Consider the following 20527-nt stretch of genomic DNA (forward strand, 5'->3'; position numbering starts at 1 on the left):
TATCGACTTCGCGTGTTGGAATTGTAAAGAACGTGGACATCGATATTCGGAGTGTCCAAAACCTCGTTCGCGATTCTTTTGCCACCGATGCGGTCTTGAGGGAGTTACGGTGCGCAATTGTCCTAAGTGTACGGGAAACGTACCCGGGACACGATAAATACCGGCTCGTGTCCAACCACTAGATTATCGCATACACAATTTCCTGCGGTCAACTTAAACTCTTGCCGCCTTTCGCGAGATTTCTCGTCCGGTATCGAGAAAATATACTCGCTAACTACCGCCCTTTTGTATATACAGATTAGAGTTCAGGGCCACTCTTTCTTAGCTTTAGTTGATAGCGGCGCATCGCGCACTTTTATTGGTAAATCCGGTCTTTTAAAAATTTCGTCGGCCGATGTTAATGCTTCTACGGTTCCTCCGGTTACGATAGTGACTGCCGATGGACATCGCGAAAATCTATCGCAATGTTACCCACTACAGTATCAAATAGAAGGTCGTAGCCAAGTCGTTCCTACGCTTTTCTTTCCGTCTCTGGCCGTACCCCTTATTTTTGGTATTGATGCTTTACAACAATTCGGGATTGTTATTAATTATCAGGATCGAACGTGGAGTTACCGAGACGATCCTAGTCACTACTACCGCTTCGTGGATGCTCAGGATAATTTTTATAGCTGCAATGCTCTCCGTGTTCTCACCGATACTGAGTCCGAGCAGTTAAGGACCTTCCTAGACGAACGAATTCCGATTTTGAAACGGGCTCCGGGATTAACCAATTTAACGGAACATCGCATTATAGTGGAGACCCCGACAGCCATCAAACAGCGATACTACCCTGTGTCACCGGTGATACAACAAGCGATTAATCAAGAAGTAGATCGGTTGTTACACGAAGATATTATCGAGCCTTCTGACAGTGATTGGTCATCTCCTATTGTCATGGTGCGCAAATCCAACGGTTCCTACCGATTTTGTTTAGATTTTCGCAAAGTCAACGAAGTCTCACGTAAAGACGCCTACCCTTTACCTTTCATGAATTCGATTCTGGATAAATTACGTTCAGCTAACTATATTTCCGCTCTTGATCTAAGTCAGACCTATTTTCAAGTCCCGATGGAAGAATCTAGTAAATCCGTCACTGCGTTTACCGTGCCAGGACGTGGACTCTTCCAATTCAAACGAATGCCATTCGGACTTACAGGTGCTCCAGCGACTTTCCAACGGCTATTAGATAAAATTATTACGCCGGATATGGAACCCCATGCGTTCGCGTATCTAGATGATATTATAATCGTTACGCAAACCTTCTCCGAACATCTCGAGTGGCTAGATAAAATCTTTAAACGAATTATTGCTGCTGGACTTTTAATTAACCCGGATAAGAGTGAATTCTGTAAAACTAGCGTTACATATCTCGGTTTCATCGTTGACCATCGTGGCCTAAGTACGGATCCAGAGAAAATTAGACCCATTATCGACTATCCCGCACCTCGGAATATCAAAGAACTTCGTCGTTTTATCGGTATGGCTTCGTGGTATCGCCGTTTCGTTCCCGATTTCGCAACCATTGTCGCCCCGTTAAATCAATTGCTCAAGAAAAATCAGGCTTGGGTTTGGGCTACGCCACAGTCCAACGCGTTCGATACCTTAAAGCGCAAATTAACTTCGACACCCACGTTAGCGTGTCCGGACTTCAATCGAACCTTCTGTCTTCAAACTGACGCGAGTAACGTCGGACTCGGAGCCGTGCTCACTCAAACTTATGAGCAAGGAGAATGTGTTATCGCGTACGCAAGTCGTACTCTCACTCCAGCCGAGAGGAAGTATACCACTACCGAATTAGAGTGTCTTGCGGTGCTATGGTCGATTAAAAAGTTTCGTGGCTACTTAGAAGGTTATAAATTCACGGTAATGACGGATCACAATAGCCTACGCTGGCTTAACAATTTAAAAGATCCCTCCGGTCGTTTAGGTAGATGGGCTTTAGAACTAATGCAATACGATTTCGATATAGTATATCGTAAGGGCTCTCAAAACTTCGTACCTGATGCACTTTCACGCATCCCGGAAACCAACGAGACCGATCTGTACTCCTTCGCGATATCAGTAAGTTATCCCACCACCGGTTGGGTCGAATCCATCGATCGGTGGTATAAGGATCGTCGCGATGTGATCAAAGACACGCCTTTTAAATTTCCCGACTGGAAGATTGAAAACGATCAATTGTACTACAAACGCACCGTTAGTCGATATCACGAGGAGCTAGAAGAACTTGAGCCTTGGAAATTAGTCGTACCTGCGGAATTTCGCCAAGAAATTATGCACGAGTTTCATGATACTCCCATGTCCGGACATCTAGGCGTGAATAAGACGTACCAACGGATTAGCCGATGCTTTTATTGGATTGGGATGTATAGGTCGATATTGGAATTTATACGCAAATGCGATATATGTCAACGTACGAAAGTTCCCCAACAACCACCTATCGGATTAATGGGTCGCCGATTCGTTGAACAACCATGGGATATAGTGGCGGTAGACGTAATGGGTCCACTCCCGAAAAGCTTACATCAAAATGTATACATAGTCGCGTTTCAGGACCTGTTTACGAAATGGATCGAATGTAAGGCCGTACGCACAGTGAACGGTGCGAAAATTAAAGAACTCCTCCTGGACCTAGTAATCACACGTTGGGGAACCCCTCGGGTGATTATCTCGGACAATGGGACCGAGTTCGTGAATAAAATCATCGAGCAAGTCTGCCAGGAATACAAGATTCATCATTCGACTACTCCGGTATATCACCTACAAGCGAATCCTGTCGAACGAATAAATCGGGTAATTAAGACCATGATCACGGCTTTTGTAAATCTTAATCATCGAGAATGGGACGTTCATTTATCCGAATTTAATTTCGCGTATAATACTGCCCATCATTCAGTAATCGAATGTAGTCCAGCCTTCCTTAATTTCGGTCGAGAGCTAAAGCCAACTCCTCGAAAGTTAGAGAGATTCGATCCTGTTACCGCTGATACCGATCCCACTAACGTAACATCGTGGAAAGAACGCATGAAACGGATGCGAGACCTACACGAATGGGTAACTTCTAAACTGGAAATAGCCTATCAGCAACAGGCTCAAAAGTATAACTTACGTCGGCGTGAACGGCCATTGGAAATCGGTGATCTCGTCCTGCTAAAGTCACGACCTCTTTCCTCTTCTATTAACTTTTTCTCAGCAAAATTAGCCCATAGATATCAAGGACCGTATCGTGTCGTTCACTTTCGTTCTCCTACCGTTATCGAAATCGAACATGTCGAGGCCAAAACGCGGATCAAAACCCACGTCAACGATGTGAAATTATATGTCCAGTAATGTCGTCCTCGCCTCCTGTTATGTCCGTCTCTTTCTATCGCTATTGCGCTGGAATTCACAGCTAAATTTTTTTTAGATGTCTCGTCCTGACTTCCGGATCCCTCGCCGCGACGTGGTAGCCGACACAAAGGGAGAGATCCTCTCCTACATTAAGGAGATGCTAGAGGTTTGGCCGGAATTGGAGGCGGAGGTCCTTGCCTATATCTATCGTGACCCCCCGCCCCCCGTATTACGGGGATGTTTTAATTGTGGCTGTTCTAGCCACAATTACTCTCATTGCCCCCGACCTAGGACAGGGGCTTTCTGTTTCCGCTGTGGGAGACGCGGGTATTCCACGCGGACCTGCCCTAGGTGTAGGCCGAGATACCAGCCGCCTGTGGACCTGTCCGGAGAACCTGGGCCCTTCCAGCGCCGATAAGGCCTCCCCTTTCTATCTCTCTCTCTCTCTGTCTCTTTCTTTCTCTGTATATTATGCCCCTAAGGGGCCTATGATAAATATATGGATTTTTGTTGATATCTTTTGCATTCCATTTTATTTTTGACGCTGACAGCCACAACGACCTCTCGGAACTTCACCAACTTCGGATTCGTGGATCGGGACTTAATATCATTGTTTTCTTTTCCCTACCGTAGCTACCGTTTACAGGTTCTACCAGAGTCACGGGTATCCAGTATTGAGAATGCGGTAGTTTCGAGACATTAATTCTTCTTTTGGAGCTTCTTTTTTTTTTTTTTTTTTTCCTTTTTCGTGACTATTCGAGATTCGATAGCGTAATTGCGTGAAATAGTATTCGCGACCCGTATATTGTGTTGGTTACGTGTAGATTCTCGTATAGTTCCTTGTACATACTTTCTCTTCTTTAGGTATATTCTGCTTACGATTTTGAGTTCCAGTGAACTTACGTTTCGTATTGTTGTATAGATTTCGCTTCATACCGTGTATACCGCTACCGTTAATACCGATTCAGTTTACGTTTTGTATGGAGTATCTTCTTTATCGTGTATATCGTTTTACAGATTTCGTACAGTACCGTGTAAATAATTTCGTATAGTGTAGATTATTATAATGCGTATCACGCTTACTTTGTGCAGATATTTTACAGTACCGTGTATACCGCTTACGTTCTTTTAGCCTTAAGTTACCGCCATATTACCGTGTAAATAATTCGTACCGGATATGACGGTTTCCAAAATTCTACTATGATAGATCCACGTAGAATTTTCAGTATCGCGCTGCAGATTTAGCCGAGTACCTTCATTGAGTCAAGCTACCATTAAGTAGTACCGTTTATATATGCTTGAGGTGTTATCGACCTCGATTCGGTCTCTTTTCGTGGGAGGGTAGAGTTGTGACCCTGTACTATTTTAGGATAGTACAGTTTCGCCAAACATATATAGAAGATTTCATATAGAGTCTGAATATATATATTATGGCCACATTATCACGGCCCTAATAAAGAATCCTGGATAACGTCCTAGCAATCATCCGACTTAAGCTAGAAGACTCGGTGATTGACAGGTCGTAAAAGTATCACAACGGTACTTGCCCATATGTCCTGGGCTAAATATCACGAAAGAACTTTGACCCTGAGTAACTACCGAAAATTCAAGTTGAATTTTCGGAGAAAGTAAGACCTTGAATTTAATTGGTGGTACCAACGGATGATCCAGCTCCGCCAATTAGATTGAGAGTTATGATGAACTGGGGGTAAGAGACCGAGATCTAGCGGATCACGGCTTCCGAATTTTGCGACACACCTTATCTAGTCTTGGAGAAGTACAGACACACCTAGTCTTGTCGAAGAAGAGTGCGGACGCGCGATTGGGTCTTCAACGAGTACGAACAAGAGTTTAATCTTGAAGTACCGGGAAGTGTTGCCTGCCGCCTTGCCTGTCCTGCTCGTCGCTTTGCCTGCTCGTCGTTTCGCCGGCCTGCTCGATCGCCTGCTCGTCGACCTGCTCGCCGCTCTGCCTATCCAGCTCGCCGCTTCGCCTGCTCGTCGACCGGCCTGTTCGCCTGCCTGCTCGTCGCTTCGCCTGTTCGCCTGCATGCTCGTCGCTTCGCCTGCTTGCCTGCCTGCTCGTCGCTTCGCCTGCTTGCCTGCCTGCTCGTCGTTTCGCCTGCCCGCTGATCTGCTCGTCGCTTCGCCTGCTCATCGACTTTGCCGTTTCCGGCCTTAAAAGGTTAGCGTGAATTCCTACTTGGCGATCGTGAGAGACTACAGGACCCATAGAATCCTGGTACGAACTTAAATCGACTAATTGTCGTTTACCTACTCGAAGCGCGGGGGTATATTGAGAAGAAACGTAATTCCGGTTCGTAGACGGAAGTAGAATTATGGATCATTCGAGAGAATTCATTAACATATAGATATTCGGTTACGGAAATATGACGATTTGTAAATAGATTTTTAATGGTAGATTTTAAGATATCGTATATCGTGAAGAACATTGATGCTTTATATCCTATTGTGAAGATTCATTTTGGTCGGGAGTTCGCGATATTTGACTAAGTGAGATTGGGCTGGAAATATCGTGAAGTTTTGCGTTTAGTCGCGTTAGTTTTAAGTATCGTAGATCATGGGGCCCGAAGGTGAATTCTCCCCGAAAGGAGCTAATTCGTTCGTCCCCGATCCTTCCGTTTTCGTTTTCCGCAGGAGATAGAATCCCGAAGTCGAATTCTCCCCGAAAGGAGCTACTTCGTCCGATTCGTCCCTCGGAAGTATAGTTTTCGCTTTCCGTTTTTCGTATAAGGTTCGCAGGAGAAACACCTGCCTTGAGAGGGGCCTTAAGTAAGTCGAGAAAAGTATTGTTGGTTATTTCCTCCCAGTCAAGCTTATAAGAATACTCGCGACTTCCGTAATATTTCCGAAATGTATGGAAATTGAATAGAAAGATTTCGAATTTAGCGCTTTTGTAGAGTTCAGAGTATTAGGAAAATATATGACAAATTTGTGTTATCACATTTATAACGTTTGGAACAATTAACCTGAATCGCCAAACATCCTTTGCGTTCCAGAAGAATCCACGCACTCTCCGCTTCCGAATCCTACTCTTTATAAAACTGAGCTAACTGTCGCTTTGCGATTCTATTCGAGTTAATATTAGTCGAGTATTACAGTATTTTGTAACATTACAGTATCGTTGGTTCCCTGGGGAACCTGGCGCCCAACTTAAGTTTCAGATTTTGGTCGAGTTATCGTTTACGAATATCGAAGGGTACGCCAAAAATTTTTTTGTAGTGTAACAACAGTTACCTTCAATTACACATTTTTGTGTGTAAAATAACACATTTATGAGCATTATATAACGCACTTAGAGTTTGCAGTGTAAATAGCCGAGTGGGTTAAATGCAGGGTTTTGTAGCCTTGAGATCGCAGGTTCAAATCCTACCGAAAATAATGTGACTTTTTCAGAAAGAGAAATTAATTAAAATGGATTCTAAGGTATGTGTACTAACCCTTTATACATATATATGACTTAAATAAATATATATATATATGGTTTCGCCATTATAGAGCCGCTCTGTCAAGTGAAGTAGTGTGTTAACCTACACATATAGCGAAAGTGGTAAAATAAATAAGATAGATGCGCATGTGTATACGTATACACCAGTAGGTGTCAAATATATGTTAGTTATCTTATTCTGGTAAACATGAGATCAAAATTTTTAACGAACATCCTTTATTTCTAAATGTGTTAAACAACACATTTCAAAGCGTGTTATAGAAATAATACACTTTAAAGTGGATCAAAAATGACTACAAGAAAATCACACGCTTATGGGCATTAAAATAACACACTTAGGATTTGCAGTGTACACACTGCAAAATCTAAATGTGTTATTTCGATGCACATAAGTGTGTGAATTTCTTGTAGTCATTTTTAATCCACTTTAAAGGGTGTTATTTACATAACACATTAAGAAGTGTAGTTTTACACGCTTTGAAATAAACATAAAATGTGTTATATTTTGACGCCCATAAGCGTGTGATTTTTTTGTAGTAATTTTTTATGCACTTTAAAGTGTGTTATTTCTATAACACACTATGAAGTGTGTAGTTTTACACATTTCGAAACGAAAAATATTTCTCAAAATAAATTCATTCCAGGATTTGCCAACACAGCAACTATATTTGAGGCGAGAACCTGTAGTGGTACATATGTATATGCAGCTATCTCATTTATTTTATTGAATCTATCTCGGTTTACCTTGACAGTATATATACGTGTACATTAACACACATTTCACTTGGCACGCACACTACTACAATGACTACAACATATATATTCACATATTACTAATATATATATGTGTATGTAATGAGAACAGACCTTAGAAAATGGTTTAATTCATTTTTCCTATTGAAAAAGGCAGACACCCTCGGTGGGATTCGAACCGGCGACCTCATGGTTACAAGTCCAACGCTTTACTCACTCGGCTATTTGCTGCTAATAAAATTTATGTTTTACTTTTTATTTAAGGTCTTTATACACACATAAGTGCGTAAAATGCTGAAAGTGTGTTTTTAATTTTCAGATATTTTCCAAATGTTATATTTTTTTAATTTCCACACAAGCCTTTTATGGACAAACATTAAAATTGTAAGATCGCAACCTAATCTTAATATTACATTACTATATTGCGAAAAACAGAACAACAAAGGTAACCAATAGAAAGCGTTGAATCAAACAAGATGCTCTCAGGAATTTTGTCCAATTTTATCGATATTGAAAATGGCATAAAAGCTTTCTTCTTAAAATTGTAGGCTTGTGCATATAAACCGAATACAGGGCGTTTTTACATTTTGCTATTTTCAGTCAATTATCTTAAAAACTAATTAACTTTACAAAAGAAAATGTCCAACAAAAGTTTTGACTTAGAGAAGGCCATAATTTTGTATCATTGGTTTGACCTTGGAAGACATGGTGAAGGACATATGAAGGTCAATTTCCCTTTTCTTCTTGAAATGGAATTATGTAAATTTTGTATTGTATATTCTTGTAATTTACTCGGGAACCTTTCCAAAACACTACAAATTTGCCACTTCATCCGGTGATTTGTTAAAGACTTCGGTTTGAAACAACAGATAGGTGCGTATTTGACCGCGTAGTATGCGCCAGCACACTACTCATACAAACCTATGATACTCATACCCGTTTATAACGTTTAATCGGTGTATCAAGTGAATCGCTGGATGAAAAGATAAATTTGTAAGCAGTTTGGAGGGCGTTTAAGTAAAACTATAAGAATTTGCATAAAACACAGGCGATTACATATATGTTTAAATGTTCTTAGCACTCCGCCTAGAATGAAAACAATAATATCAAATTATGGCATCCTCTAAGCTTTAAAAATTATTGTTAATTTTGTTACACAATCATTAGATTTGACGATAACTGGCTGGAAAATGTTAAAATAGGTCGCCCTGTACACGAGACAACTCTCCATGAAACAACAATCCTAATAAATCAATCTATAATAGTAATAAGAATGTAACAAAATGTTATTAATTTAATTTAATAATTAGAAAATTATGAAACACCAAAGATTTATTATATGTTAAGAATTAATACATAAATCACACCTAAATTATTGTTTTAAACAATGTACTAAATTTAGTAAACTTAAATTTTTACTGTTGATCTTCGTTCCCAAGATTTCATATTCAAGAAACTGAAGAATATTTGAGTAAGCTGGTGGATAACTACGGTTCCACACATAATACGTGGAAAATAAAACAGCAATTATCCGATTTGCACATGGTTTTTGAATTTCAATTGTTACATCTTTGTCCGCAACTATGTAAGCATTAGAGATCTCGTTGCTAAAAACATATACAATTGCCCGTGGTGCTTCATATTTAGCAGAAAGAAGTGAATTAGTTGAAGTCATTGCCTGCAAATTCAATACAATATTATGAATCGAAATAAATTCTTAATGCTAGTCTATTTTTTTAATATGTACATACCTCTTTTACTGTAAACAAAGGTTTATTTTTAGTGGATTTAAACTTAATAAGTAATAATTTGTTATATAAAGCTTCCATTGCTTTCATCTTATTTATTTCCGTAGTATCATTTTCTAATTTCAAATGATACACTACTTTATGAATCATTAAATCAATTCTGTCAAAAACCTCTTTTTTCTTTAAATTTTTTAAGTTTGAAAACTCGTACAAAATCTATAACAAATGATAAGTAGATACAAATAATCAGGAAGAAAAATATATATCAATTTATAATTTATACCATTTTATCATCTCCAAGTGAGGGGTATTTATTAACTATGTCAGTGATTCGATCTGCTTCGTTTACTATCCAAGGTCTACGATTCTGTAACGTTGTTTTTAGTAAATGTTTAACATGTGATACATTTGTACCCTTCACGTATTTCTTTTCAAGCTCTTTTAGCTTATATTCTACATCTGTTTCCACATCTTCGGTACTATATTAAAAAATAAAATAATTTAATTTCAATCATATTTCTTAAGCTTTTAACTAACGCATCGATGACATTTGATTTTTCAAATTGTTTCAAATAACCAAAATATTGAAAATTTTTTATGATAGTCAATGAAACAGTAGGATAAATTTTAATAAATAAACCGCGCTTTGAGCTTTATAGTAATTAGGTGTATGCTAAAAGTTATGCTATTATATGTTTCCCTCCTTCATCTTTGAATTTTAATAAGAATTATGGTTAAATTAAAAACAGATATTTTTGGTCACTAAATGTTAAAATCAATTTTAATTCTTCTAGAAACTTGAAATTACGGAAAATATTAATAGCGCCAATTGTAGCATAAATCAAAGTATTATAAAGATAAACACAATTCATTTCCTCAAACTTATGCGATCCGTTTATTAAATTTACGCCGAAGATTTTCAATATTTTGGCAGTTTAAGCCAATAAGAGAGTGCAGAAAAATAAAAATCTTTAACACTGACATTTACGAGGTTAATAATGACATTAAACAACAATATAATGCAATAATGTAATTTCAATTAAATATGTTATAAGATAAATATTTACGAATGGGTACGAATTAATGTGGACCTGTTGGTAGGTAATTTTTTGTTTCCTTTATAATCACGCTTCGTTGCACAGCTTTTTGTCACTTTTAGGTTCCTACGATGATTCCGGATCCAGATACTCAATAGTAGTTGTACCAATTTCTACAATTTGTTTAAAATTATGTAAATACAAATTATTATATCACCTTAGTGGCATTATGAAAATTTGATGCAACTTCCAACCTTTCTGTTTTCAGTCATAATGGAAAAAAAATGTTTAGGTTCTGCAGCAAAATTTCAAAATCCTACTGACCAAATAACACTAAAGTTTCTAATATATTTTACAAATGTTTATAAAAGATTTTGTGTTGTATAAATATTCATAGAATGTTTTACGAATTTTTGTGCTATTTAGATACAAAAATTATTGAAATAAAAGATTATATAGTTACACATTCATCGTCGCCCACTTTTAGAGTTGGGTAAGCTGAAATAATCTGCTGCGTTAGGTTGGAGTAGTCCTTTCGTTTGGGTATACCATTAGTTTCATGCCACAGATAAGACCCCCAGTATGCAATGAAATACTTCCTGTTTTTTGGTGTTATACCATCTTCTTGTAACCTTTTTTTTAAATCTATAGTCAAAGGTGGCAATGACTTATTAAGTGGAATTAAAGTTGGCTTCGATTGACCATTATCCTTCTTTACAACCTATGCGAAACCATAAAAATGAAAACATTACAAACTTATTTATACAGTTTAACCATTAGCACCCAGTAGCAATTTGAAATTTTGCTACAGATCAGAACTATTCCTTTTCTATCATGAAAGAAAATCTGGCTTTGAGATTTTTATTGTAGAAGTCCATCGGTAGCTTTTTTAACAGATTTTGGACAGTTTCTTGAAAGACTTAGAATTGTCTTCTGAAGTACAGATTTCAGGGCCTGATTTCCTTCCATACTGAAGACAGAACTGTTAAAATCAACAATAATTTTTCAGAAGGCTGTTATATGGTAGCAGTTAAAACTGATTAGATGTTATTAGCAAAAGTTTTGTGGTTTAAGAAGGGTTAAAAGAGTTTTGATGAGGTTTTCCAAGCTATTATAAATTTTCTTCAATAGTTATGAGAATACTTTTAATGTGTTATATGCGTACATGCATATTATTTATTTAGCATGAGTCTTTGCTTAATCACTGTATCACTGAGGTAATAAAATTAATGAGAATAAGAAAATAGTACACGGACACATTCTTACTTTAACAATTTGCATCAGTTTAGTAGTACAGCGAAAGAGAACAAATCCAATGCTAAAAAATTAATATTATTGTGTCTGTATACCATTGAAAGTGGTTTAACAATGAATGGACCAAGAGTTAATAAAAGCCTGGAAATTATTACTGAAAGCTCTTTTCGTACCTTTCAAAAAACCACAAAATTTTGTCTAAAAAATTCAAAATGTTTAACTTTTCTACAAGCACTTTAAGCAATTAATGTTTAAGTTAACCCACAATATTCTTTAGCCTATATTATGTAACATACCTTTTCAGAACATAAAATTTGTGACAAATTTTGCGATAAATTTTCAATATCTGGAGGTAATAGGACCACATTCAATTCACTTTTATCCTCTATTATGTCGCTTTCATTAATTTCATGTAATAAATCATTATTCTTGTTTTTCATTTTAAATATTACATTTTTATCTTGCATTGCCTCATTTAAAGCCGTATCAGTTTTTCTTAATTCGTCTAAGCAGTGTTGCACTATTTCTTTGTCACATTTATTTTGTTCCGTCGTAAAATTTATACGTTTAATAAACTTTTCATTATCAATTAAACAAAATATTGTTTTGTTCATATTGGAGTGTATTTTTTGTAGAAACTACGAATGTAGTATGACTCCTTCTACAAATTTCTTGCACTCTAAACACTTTCAGTTTGAAACTATAATAGACATATGAACTCTTCACTCTGCGCACGTTATTGGTCAATAATGAATGTAGAGTGGGGACAATATAACCGTCTTGCAAGTTGCAAGGTAAGCTAATGCGGCTATTGCGCTCTGATTTATAAGCGCGCGCAGTTCAAAATACTCGATGTGATTGGCCAAAATTAAAGAGCAATAACTGATTGACCAATCTCATTTGGTTTTTCTTGCCGCGCTTACCGAAGCTTTCATACACTGAATGTAGCCATATAGCTACACATCTACACACTCACACACAAGTTCATATATAAATTAGTAATTCAATCTGTAATAGAGGATTTACTTTCCATTGATAAGTTGCAATACCGTTGTATTTATATTTTATAATAATCTAAAAATAATCAATCAAGGTGGTGCATAATAAAATATAGAAGGAAAGAATAACAAAATTTCTTGGCTCTGTTATACAGACTCATCCTATTAAATTATAAATAATGAATAACGCTATTAATGATGAGCTGCAATTTTCTTGCAGCATGTGTTATTACTCATGCTCTACGAATAAACAATTAATGACACATATGGTTCACCATCATTCAAGCGATCCAAAGTTTAAAATTAAATGTACGGAAAGTGGATGCGGCTGTACATACAAGAAATGGAAATCATTTCGCCAGCATCTATATAGAAAACATAGAGTTAATCTGCAAGACATGATTTCATATAATTCCATCAATGCTGAAGTAGTATGCAACAATGATAATGACAATGCTGGTAAGAGAATAGTCGTAGCACATAGAACGCCTCGTTCGGAGCCAGATGAGACATCTTTAATTCGGCAAATTTAAGATAACGTTCAAACGATATTTCAAATAACATATGTTCCAGCTTGTTCCGAAATGCGTGCGATGTGGAAAAATATTAAGGAAAAGCATATACTAATTATATATTGTTGCATTTCAATATTAATTTATATAGAAACAAATGCTGATGCAGACATTGCAAGTATAGATGCAAAAGAATATTTAATACAATGTGCAGCAGAATTTGTAATCCACATAAGGGAAGAATGTAACATATCCGTCAAAGCAATGGAAACTATTATTGATGGCATTACAAATTTAGTAGACATTTATACATCCATATTATTGGTAAATATGCTCGATCTTTGGACAGAAAGCTTCTTAATTGAATTAGATTTATTTTTCTATTAATTGTACCGTATTACTTTGAATAAGTCTAATCGCATAGTTCATATACGAAAGAACTAACATTCTCACATTTCTGGAATATTGTTGAAGTATAACTGTTAATGTTATAACTCAGTAATCTTTGTAGAAATATAAAAATGTCCATTCTTCCATACTTATACTGTATGGGTAGCGTCAGTATAAAATAAAATGTATTGCTGCAAATTCTTATATAATTACTAATTTTCCCAATTTTACAAAACATAATAAAATGAAATATAGTTATTTCTTAATGGAATAGTATTTCATTTCTCTATATGGAGTGCATTAATTAATAATAACCTCAACTGTATATGCTAAACAACATATATCTCTGTAATTATAAAAAATATTAAACTTTTGCTAAAGCCTCTCTGAATCTAAATAGGGAGAAGTTTCGAAAAGATACTAAACCAAAATTGTAAATCTTTTATAATTACGGAGTTCCGCGTCTACTTGCATCTAAGCCCTGCATCGTTATATCTGGCAGACTGTCTATTTAAATATTTATTAAGTTCTTTTCATAAAAAATGAAGTTATTGATGGCTATTCTTCTGCTTTTATAGGAACAAATACAAAAAAAACAACATGTGAGCAATTGTAGCATACAATATGAAGACATCAATTCAATATTCAAAGAGGAATATCCTACTTCTATAATATTTTCATCTGTTCGAACAAAGAGCAGCTTGGATGAATTTCTGATTGAGAAATTGAATATGGTTCCTTCAGTCAATGTTGCTGTTGCTAAAAGTATACAGTGGAAAAAGAGGAAAAATTTAGCGCCAAAAATTGTTAAAGCCACATGCAATGCTCAAGTAGTATCTGTAATAGAAAATTTAAAAAATCTGTTGAATAATGAGCAGGTACGAAGTAGTATACACGGAAATTATCACGGTGGACAAATTATGCGTACCGTTTTAGAAGGATCGTATTATCAAGAAAATAGTGTTTTTTCTAAAAACGAAAACGCTTTAGCAATAATATTTTATTACGATGACTTGACTATGACTAATATAGTTGGTGCTAACGCAAAAGCTCACAAGCAATCGATGTTTTATTGGACTTTAGCTAACATTCACCCTACAGTGCGTTCATCGCTGGATGTAGTCCAATTATATGCCGTAGTAAAGACCGAGTATTTAAAGAAATCGGGTGCTTTAGCTAAACTTCTTAAACCTTTTATTAACGACATTCGTATTTTACAAACTAGTGGGATTACTATTGATATTGGCGGAGGAAAAACCAAAAATTATAAGGGTTCACTATTATTCTGCGCTGGAGATACTCCGGCATTGGCAGTGCTAGGTGGATTTAAAGAATCAACGGCAGCATATGGACTTTGTCGATCTTGCACAGCAACAAATCAAACGTGGAAGTCAGGGCTTTGCGATCACCAATTTATTCCACGCAATATGACAAGTCATGAAAATATTCTAAATATTATAAACGACACAACAATATCACCACCAGCTAAAGCATTTTGGCAGAAATATTATGGTGTCAATAACAGAAGTCCTTTAATGGATATTGATCACTTTGATATTACAACATGTCTTCCTCAAGATGCCATGCATGTATTGATTGAAGGCCCACTAGAAATTGCTGTTAGATATTACTTAATGTATTGCATCAAGAGTCGGAAACTATTTACAATACGAGATTTAAATGAAAAATTATCCGCGTTTGATTTCAAGCATCTTAAAAAGGATAAGCCTGCTCTCATAGAACCGTATCATTTAGAACCATCCAGTACTTTACGCCAAAGAGCGGCTCAATTATTAGCATTGGCACATACTGTGCCATTCCTCATTGGAGAATGGATCATTCCTTTCAAAGACACAGATTTAGAAGAGCATATTTCCTGTTACACTCGGATATTGCAAATTACAAATTTATGTCTTGCATTTGAAGTTCACATTATTTCAATTGATATATTGACTCTGATGATCGAATCGTTTATTTCGACTTTCAGAGACTTGTACCCTAACTCATTAGTGCCTAAATTTCATTATCTGGTTCACATTCCAAGATATATTCGATTATTTGGACCTTCAAGGCAACAATCATGCTTTCGTTTCGAAGGTAATCATGCCTATTTCAAGTATCTTATGCCAGTCGTACGCAATTTCAAAAATGTGGCACTTACTGTAGCTTATAGACATCAAGCTCGTTTATGCTCCAAACTTAATTCCTGCCATGGTATGCCCAATAAAAAGTTTTTATACCAAGGTGATACAGTGATGCCAGGAAAATCAGTGTCACTGGACGCCCATACTTATCGAAATCTTTTTTATAACTTTATTATGGAAAGTGAAAGGTCTAACTGCCAAATGATAAAAACACCCAAAATCGTATTTTACGGAGCTACGCTTCTTCCAAAAAGTATTGTATTGTTAGAAAGTAATGTTGATAACATGCCAGTATTTGGAGAAATAGATGAAATTTTAATCTATAATTATAAAAAATTACTTTTAATTTCTCTACTAGAGACAATTATGTATGAACCGAAATTAAATGCATATTATATTGTTAAATCGGGAAACAATGAAAAAATTGTATCTAACATCAAAGATTTAATTTTCCCACATGATTTATCCTCCTTTAATATATTAAACAAAACTTATGTTCCACTATTGTATCATGAGCGTACCGAATTTTATGGGTAAAACTATAATAAAAAGTAACAAATTTAAGAAAAATAAATAATCAGTATATTGTTATTAATATTTTTTGGATTTTATTATATATATATATATGTATACCTACACATATTCGCTTTATTACAATTACATCTATAAATTATTATAATCTAAATTTTAAATATGGTATGTGGCACACGAGGATGTGTTATTTTATACACATTAATGTGTAATTGGTATTAAAAGTATTACTTTACACACTAAAAATAACGAAAGTGACACGCTTATCTGTGTTAAAAAGTTTAGGTGTGTAAAAAATATCTTAGTTTTGAAACCAAATGTGTTGAACGACACACATATTAAAGGTTTACACCCTTTGAAGAAATACACACTTTAATATTTTCAGAAATTACACACTTTTTAACACATATAAGTGTGTAATTTCTGAAAATATTAAAGTGTGTATTTCTTCAAAGGGTGTAAACCTTTAATATGTGTGTCGTTCAACACATTTGGTTTCAAAACTAAGATATTTTTTACACACCTAAACTTTTTAACACAGATAAGCGTGTCACTTTCGTTATTTTTAGTGTGTAAAGTAACACTTTTAATACCAATTACACATTAATGTGTATAAAATAACACATCCTCGTGTGCCACATAACGCACTTAGAGTTTGCAGTGCACTTATCCGCGTTAAAATGTGTGTAATTTTATAAATGTTTAAAGTCTGTACTTCTCAAAAGTGTGTAAAATGTCATTATGTGTGTTGTTTAACACATTAGGGATAAATTTACTTTCTTTTTGTACACGCTAAATATTTTTAACACAGATAAGCGCGTTAATAGCGCTTATGTTAGTGTGTAGAGTGACACAGTTACCTTCAATTACACATTTTTTTATGTAAAATAACACATTTGTGAGCATTATATAACGCACTTAGAGTTTGCAGTGTATTTACATCAAAACAACACAATTAAAATTTGTAGTGTACACACTTATCCGCGTTAAAATGTATGTAATTTTATAAATATTTAAAGTGTGTACTTCTCAAAAGTGTAAAATGTCATTATGTGTGTTGTTTAACACATTAGGGATAAATTTACTTTCTTTTTGTACACGCTAAATATTTTTAACACGGATAAGCGCGTTAATTGGGCTTATGTTAGTGTGTAGAGTGACACAGTTACCTTCAATTACACATTTTTTTGTATAAAATAACAAATTTATGTGCATTATATAACGCACTAAACATTTGCAGTGCAGAGCTCTAAGAAATTTCTACTCGAATAAAGCTGTTTAGTTGAAAAAAATTAAATAAAATTTACTGCTTTTCGAAAACTGTAATACAAATTTGGAATATGACGTGGGTCGTTTGCCAAATTTCTGTTGCATGCTGATGAAAATCGCTGATATTTTTAGCACTCTTGTATTAAATAGATTCTTCAAATAGGATTTTTGAAAGTTCTTGAGAATAGCTACAATATATTAAATAAAAAATTTTTTCAGGTAGAAAAATGACATTTCTACCACTCCATACAGCACACTTGAATAAAAGTTGTCTTATAGACATTTTTTATTCATTCAATTGACCGAAAGACGTGTAAAAGATGTCTTTAAGTCACTTGGTTACAGTATGGGACATTTTTCTACGATCCTAATCTCATTTTTAAGTTTCCCCCTGAAATAAAATAAATATTAAATAGAGGATACAAAAGTTAAATAAATGGTAATTTTAAAATACCCATCTTGTAAATTTGTAAATCTTGAAAATTCACGGACATTTAGGTTTTGTAATTAATATATTTATTCTTAATTACAGCAAAAATGGAAATTGATTCAGAAGAGGAAGTGGTACACGCCGTGAAAAAATCCAGGATTCAAAAATATAGAAAAGAATGGGAAAGTAACCCTGAGTTCGAAAATTGGCTGAAACCTGATGTTTCTAACACGAAAGCACACTGCTCTATATGCCAAAAGTCCATTGGTGCCCAATTACACACAATCCAAAGTCACGCGAGAAGCAAAAGGCATTTAGACGAATTAAGAAATCAAAAGAACACGGGAAATACACGAGCAGATGCAGAAACAGAAACTGAATCTTCAAACTTGAAAGACAGTGTTACGAGAGCAGAATTAATTTTAACGAGTTTCTTTTTGGAGCATTACGTACCATATGCAGCATCGAACCATTGTACTCCTATGTTAAAACATTGTTTCCCGGATTCTGAAATATGTCAGAATTTGCATTTAGGCAGAACCAAGTTAACTGCACAAACAGGAGTGATAGCATCAGCTTATAAAAAGACACTATGTAAAATATTAGAAAAAAGCAAATTTAGCATACTTACGAATGAAAGCACTGACGTGTCTACAGTGAAAATAGCTTGTATAATTGTCAGATTTTACGATGATGACTTAAAGTGCGTTCGTTGCGCATTATGGGATTTGATTGAGATTTATAAGGACAATGACAGCAACGAATCTGCTGAACAATTATACACAAATATTGTAAATTCTTTTTGTAATTGTAATGTTTCGTTAGAAAATGTTATAGGTTTTGGTTCCGACGGTTGCAATACTATGATGGGTTCAAAGAACTCCGTGGCGTCTAGATTTAGAAACCATTATTCCGGAATAACAATTTTAAAGTGTATTTGCCACACAGCTCATTTATGTGCGAGCTATACATGTAGAACATTGCCACGGCGCTGTGAAGATTTAGGACGCAATATTTACAACTTTTTTAAACTGAGTAGTAAGCGTCAACACAATCTGAAAGAATATAAGATTTCTCTGGAAATTGATCTTCACAAAATGTTACGTGCCTCGCACACGCGATGGCTTTCATTAGAAGCATTGGTAAGTCGCACGTTAGAACAATGGGAACCACTGAAATTATATTTTACAGAAAAATGGTTACAAGAACATTTGTCAGCAGCTGAGGAAATATTCCAGTCTTTACATGATCCATTTATAAAGTGCTACTACTTATTTCTGCAATGGGTACTACCTAAATTTACCAAGTTTAATTTATTGTTTCAATCGGATAAGGTTATTGTTCCAACACTGTATAAAAAAGTATCCGAATTGTATATCGATATTTTGGAGACGTTTATGGAAAGGTCTTATGTGCGCGGTAGAAACATACAGGATGTAGATCCTGGAAATGACAATTATTTTTTACCGAAAAATCAAGTTTATTTGGGTTTAAAGGTGGCTAATGATTTAAAAAACCGGATATAATAAAAGAAAAGGATCAAGTAGAGACGTTTATAAATAACGCAATAAACTTTTTAAAAGAAGCAGGTCTAGAGCTAAATAAACGTTTTGATTTTAGTGATTTACGTCTTAAAAAATTGGAATGTTTTCTTCCTGCTAACGTTATTTCTGCATGTTTTCATATAAGAGTCCCTACATTGGCTTCTATTATGGAAATGTTTCCTCGCATAATAGATAATAAATCTTACGTTGCTCAAGCAGTAGATGATGAATGGCGTTTGCTGCAAATCGTTGAACTACCATCTGATATTAAAAAAGAAAAGTTAACTGACATTTTTTGGGAGAAATTATTACATTTCAACAATGAAATAGACATGCCAAAATTTGAAAATTTGTCACAATTTGCTTTAAATCTACTTTGTTTGCCGCATTCTAATGCCGAATGCGAACGCTTATTTAGTAAAGTAAATATAATCAAAACAAAATGTAGAAACAAATTAATAACTAAAACATTAGCGAATAATTTGACTGCATGCGAATGTATTAAACTTAATAGTTGCTGCACCAAGTTTGAGCCGAATGCAGATATGATAAATAATTGTAATCAAACTATGTACAGTTTTAACCCTCAACGGGTACACTTTGAAAATGTAACGTTACGGGTACACAGGGTAAATTTTACCTTACCGAAATTCAAACGTTTATATCTCGGCTCCAAATTAATGTATGTTGGAATTTTTTTTTTAAACTACTTACCATAGTTTAAAGAAGATAATGAGAACATAAAACGTTATAAATTTATGAAATTTTTTTAGATTTACTGAAAAATAAAACGATATGTTTTTAAAAAACCTTTTTCTGTTCTAAGTAATATTTTATTAGTAAAGATAAACAATAAACTAACAAATATATATACTATTTTGAAGATAAAGAGCTATACTTTAAAGTAATTAACATCTTTTTACGATTATAAAAATTTTTTTATTTTTTATGACAATTTAAAAAGTGATAGAATTTGAATCATTTGTACGGTACTTTATTTCTTCTATATAAGATTATTATCTTCTATATATTAGCAAGTAATAGTTATAAGTGCTTTTTAAAGTTAATAAACATTTA

General features: G+C 35.0%; 3 protein-coding genes across 3 annotated transcripts; all 3 read left to right on the top strand.

The window, feature by feature from the left end:
• Positions 1-3371: 3371 nt before the first annotated feature.
• Positions 3372-3790, top strand: LOC136786007 (uncharacterized). Its single transcript, XM_066747439.1, has 2 exons — positions 3372-3398; positions 3449-3790. Exons 1-2 carry the CDS (start codon positions 3372-3374, stop codon positions 3788-3790), a joined length of 369 nt encoding a protein of 122 aa, XP_066603536.1.
• A 9019-nt stretch (positions 3791-12809) lies between these two features.
• Positions 12810-17489, top strand: LOC136786011 (uncharacterized). The gene is made up of 8 exons (XM_066747454.1): positions 12810-13089; positions 13294-13466; positions 14111-16209; positions 16433-16492; positions 16972-17041; positions 17130-17200; positions 17281-17350; positions 17448-17489. The coding sequence occupies exons 1-8, from the start codon at positions 12810-12812 to the stop codon at positions 17487-17489; spliced, it is 2865 nt and encodes a 954-aa protein (XP_066603551.1).
• A 524-nt stretch (positions 17490-18013) lies between these two features.
• LOC136786020 (zinc finger protein 862-like) lies at positions 18014-20239 on the top strand. Its single transcript, XM_066747466.1, has 3 exons — positions 18014-19394; positions 19439-20132; positions 20224-20239. The coding sequence occupies exons 1-3, from the start codon at positions 18014-18016 to the stop codon at positions 20237-20239; spliced, it is 2091 nt and encodes a 696-aa protein (XP_066603563.1).
• Positions 20240-20527: the final 288 nt, after the last annotated feature.

Source organism: Prorops nasuta, unplaced genomic scaffold, assembly GCF_024137725.1.
Source record: "Prorops nasuta isolate Cenicafe-Biocafe unplaced genomic scaffold, Cenicafe_Pnas_1.2 PNAS00001, whole genome shotgun sequence".
Classification (NCBI taxonomy): domain Eukaryota; kingdom Metazoa; phylum Arthropoda; class Insecta; order Hymenoptera; family Bethylidae; genus Prorops; species Prorops nasuta.

Excerpts from the sequence above, each read along its gene's own strand:
- LOC136786007 (XM_066747439.1), top strand. The coding sequence starts at position 3,372 with ATGTCGTCCTCGCCTCCTGTTATGTCC. Across the intron at positions 3,399-3,448 it reads CCTCGCCTCCTGTTATGTCC|ATGTCTCGTCCTGACTTCCG; the intron begins GTCTCTTTCTAT and ends AATTTTTTTTAG.
- LOC136786011 (XM_066747454.1), top strand. The coding sequence starts at position 12,810 with ATGAATAACGCTATTAATGATGAGCTGCAATTTTCTTGCAGCATGTGT. Across the intron at positions 13,467-14,110 it reads TTTATACATCCATATTATTG|GAACAAATACAAAAAAAACA; the intron begins GTAAATATGCTC and ends CTGCTTTTATAG. Across the intron at positions 17,201-17,280 it reads ACACTTATCCGCGTTAAAAT|GGATAAATTTACTTTCTTTT; the intron begins GTATGTAATTTT and ends TTAACACATTAG.
- LOC136786020 (XM_066747466.1), top strand. The coding sequence starts at position 18,014 with ATGGAAATTGATTCAGAAGAGGAAGTGGTACACGCCGTGAAAAAATCC. Across the intron at positions 19,395-19,438 it reads GAAAAATCAAGTTTATTTGG|AAAAGGATCAAGTAGAGACG; the intron begins GTTTAAAGGTGG and ends ATATAATAAAAG.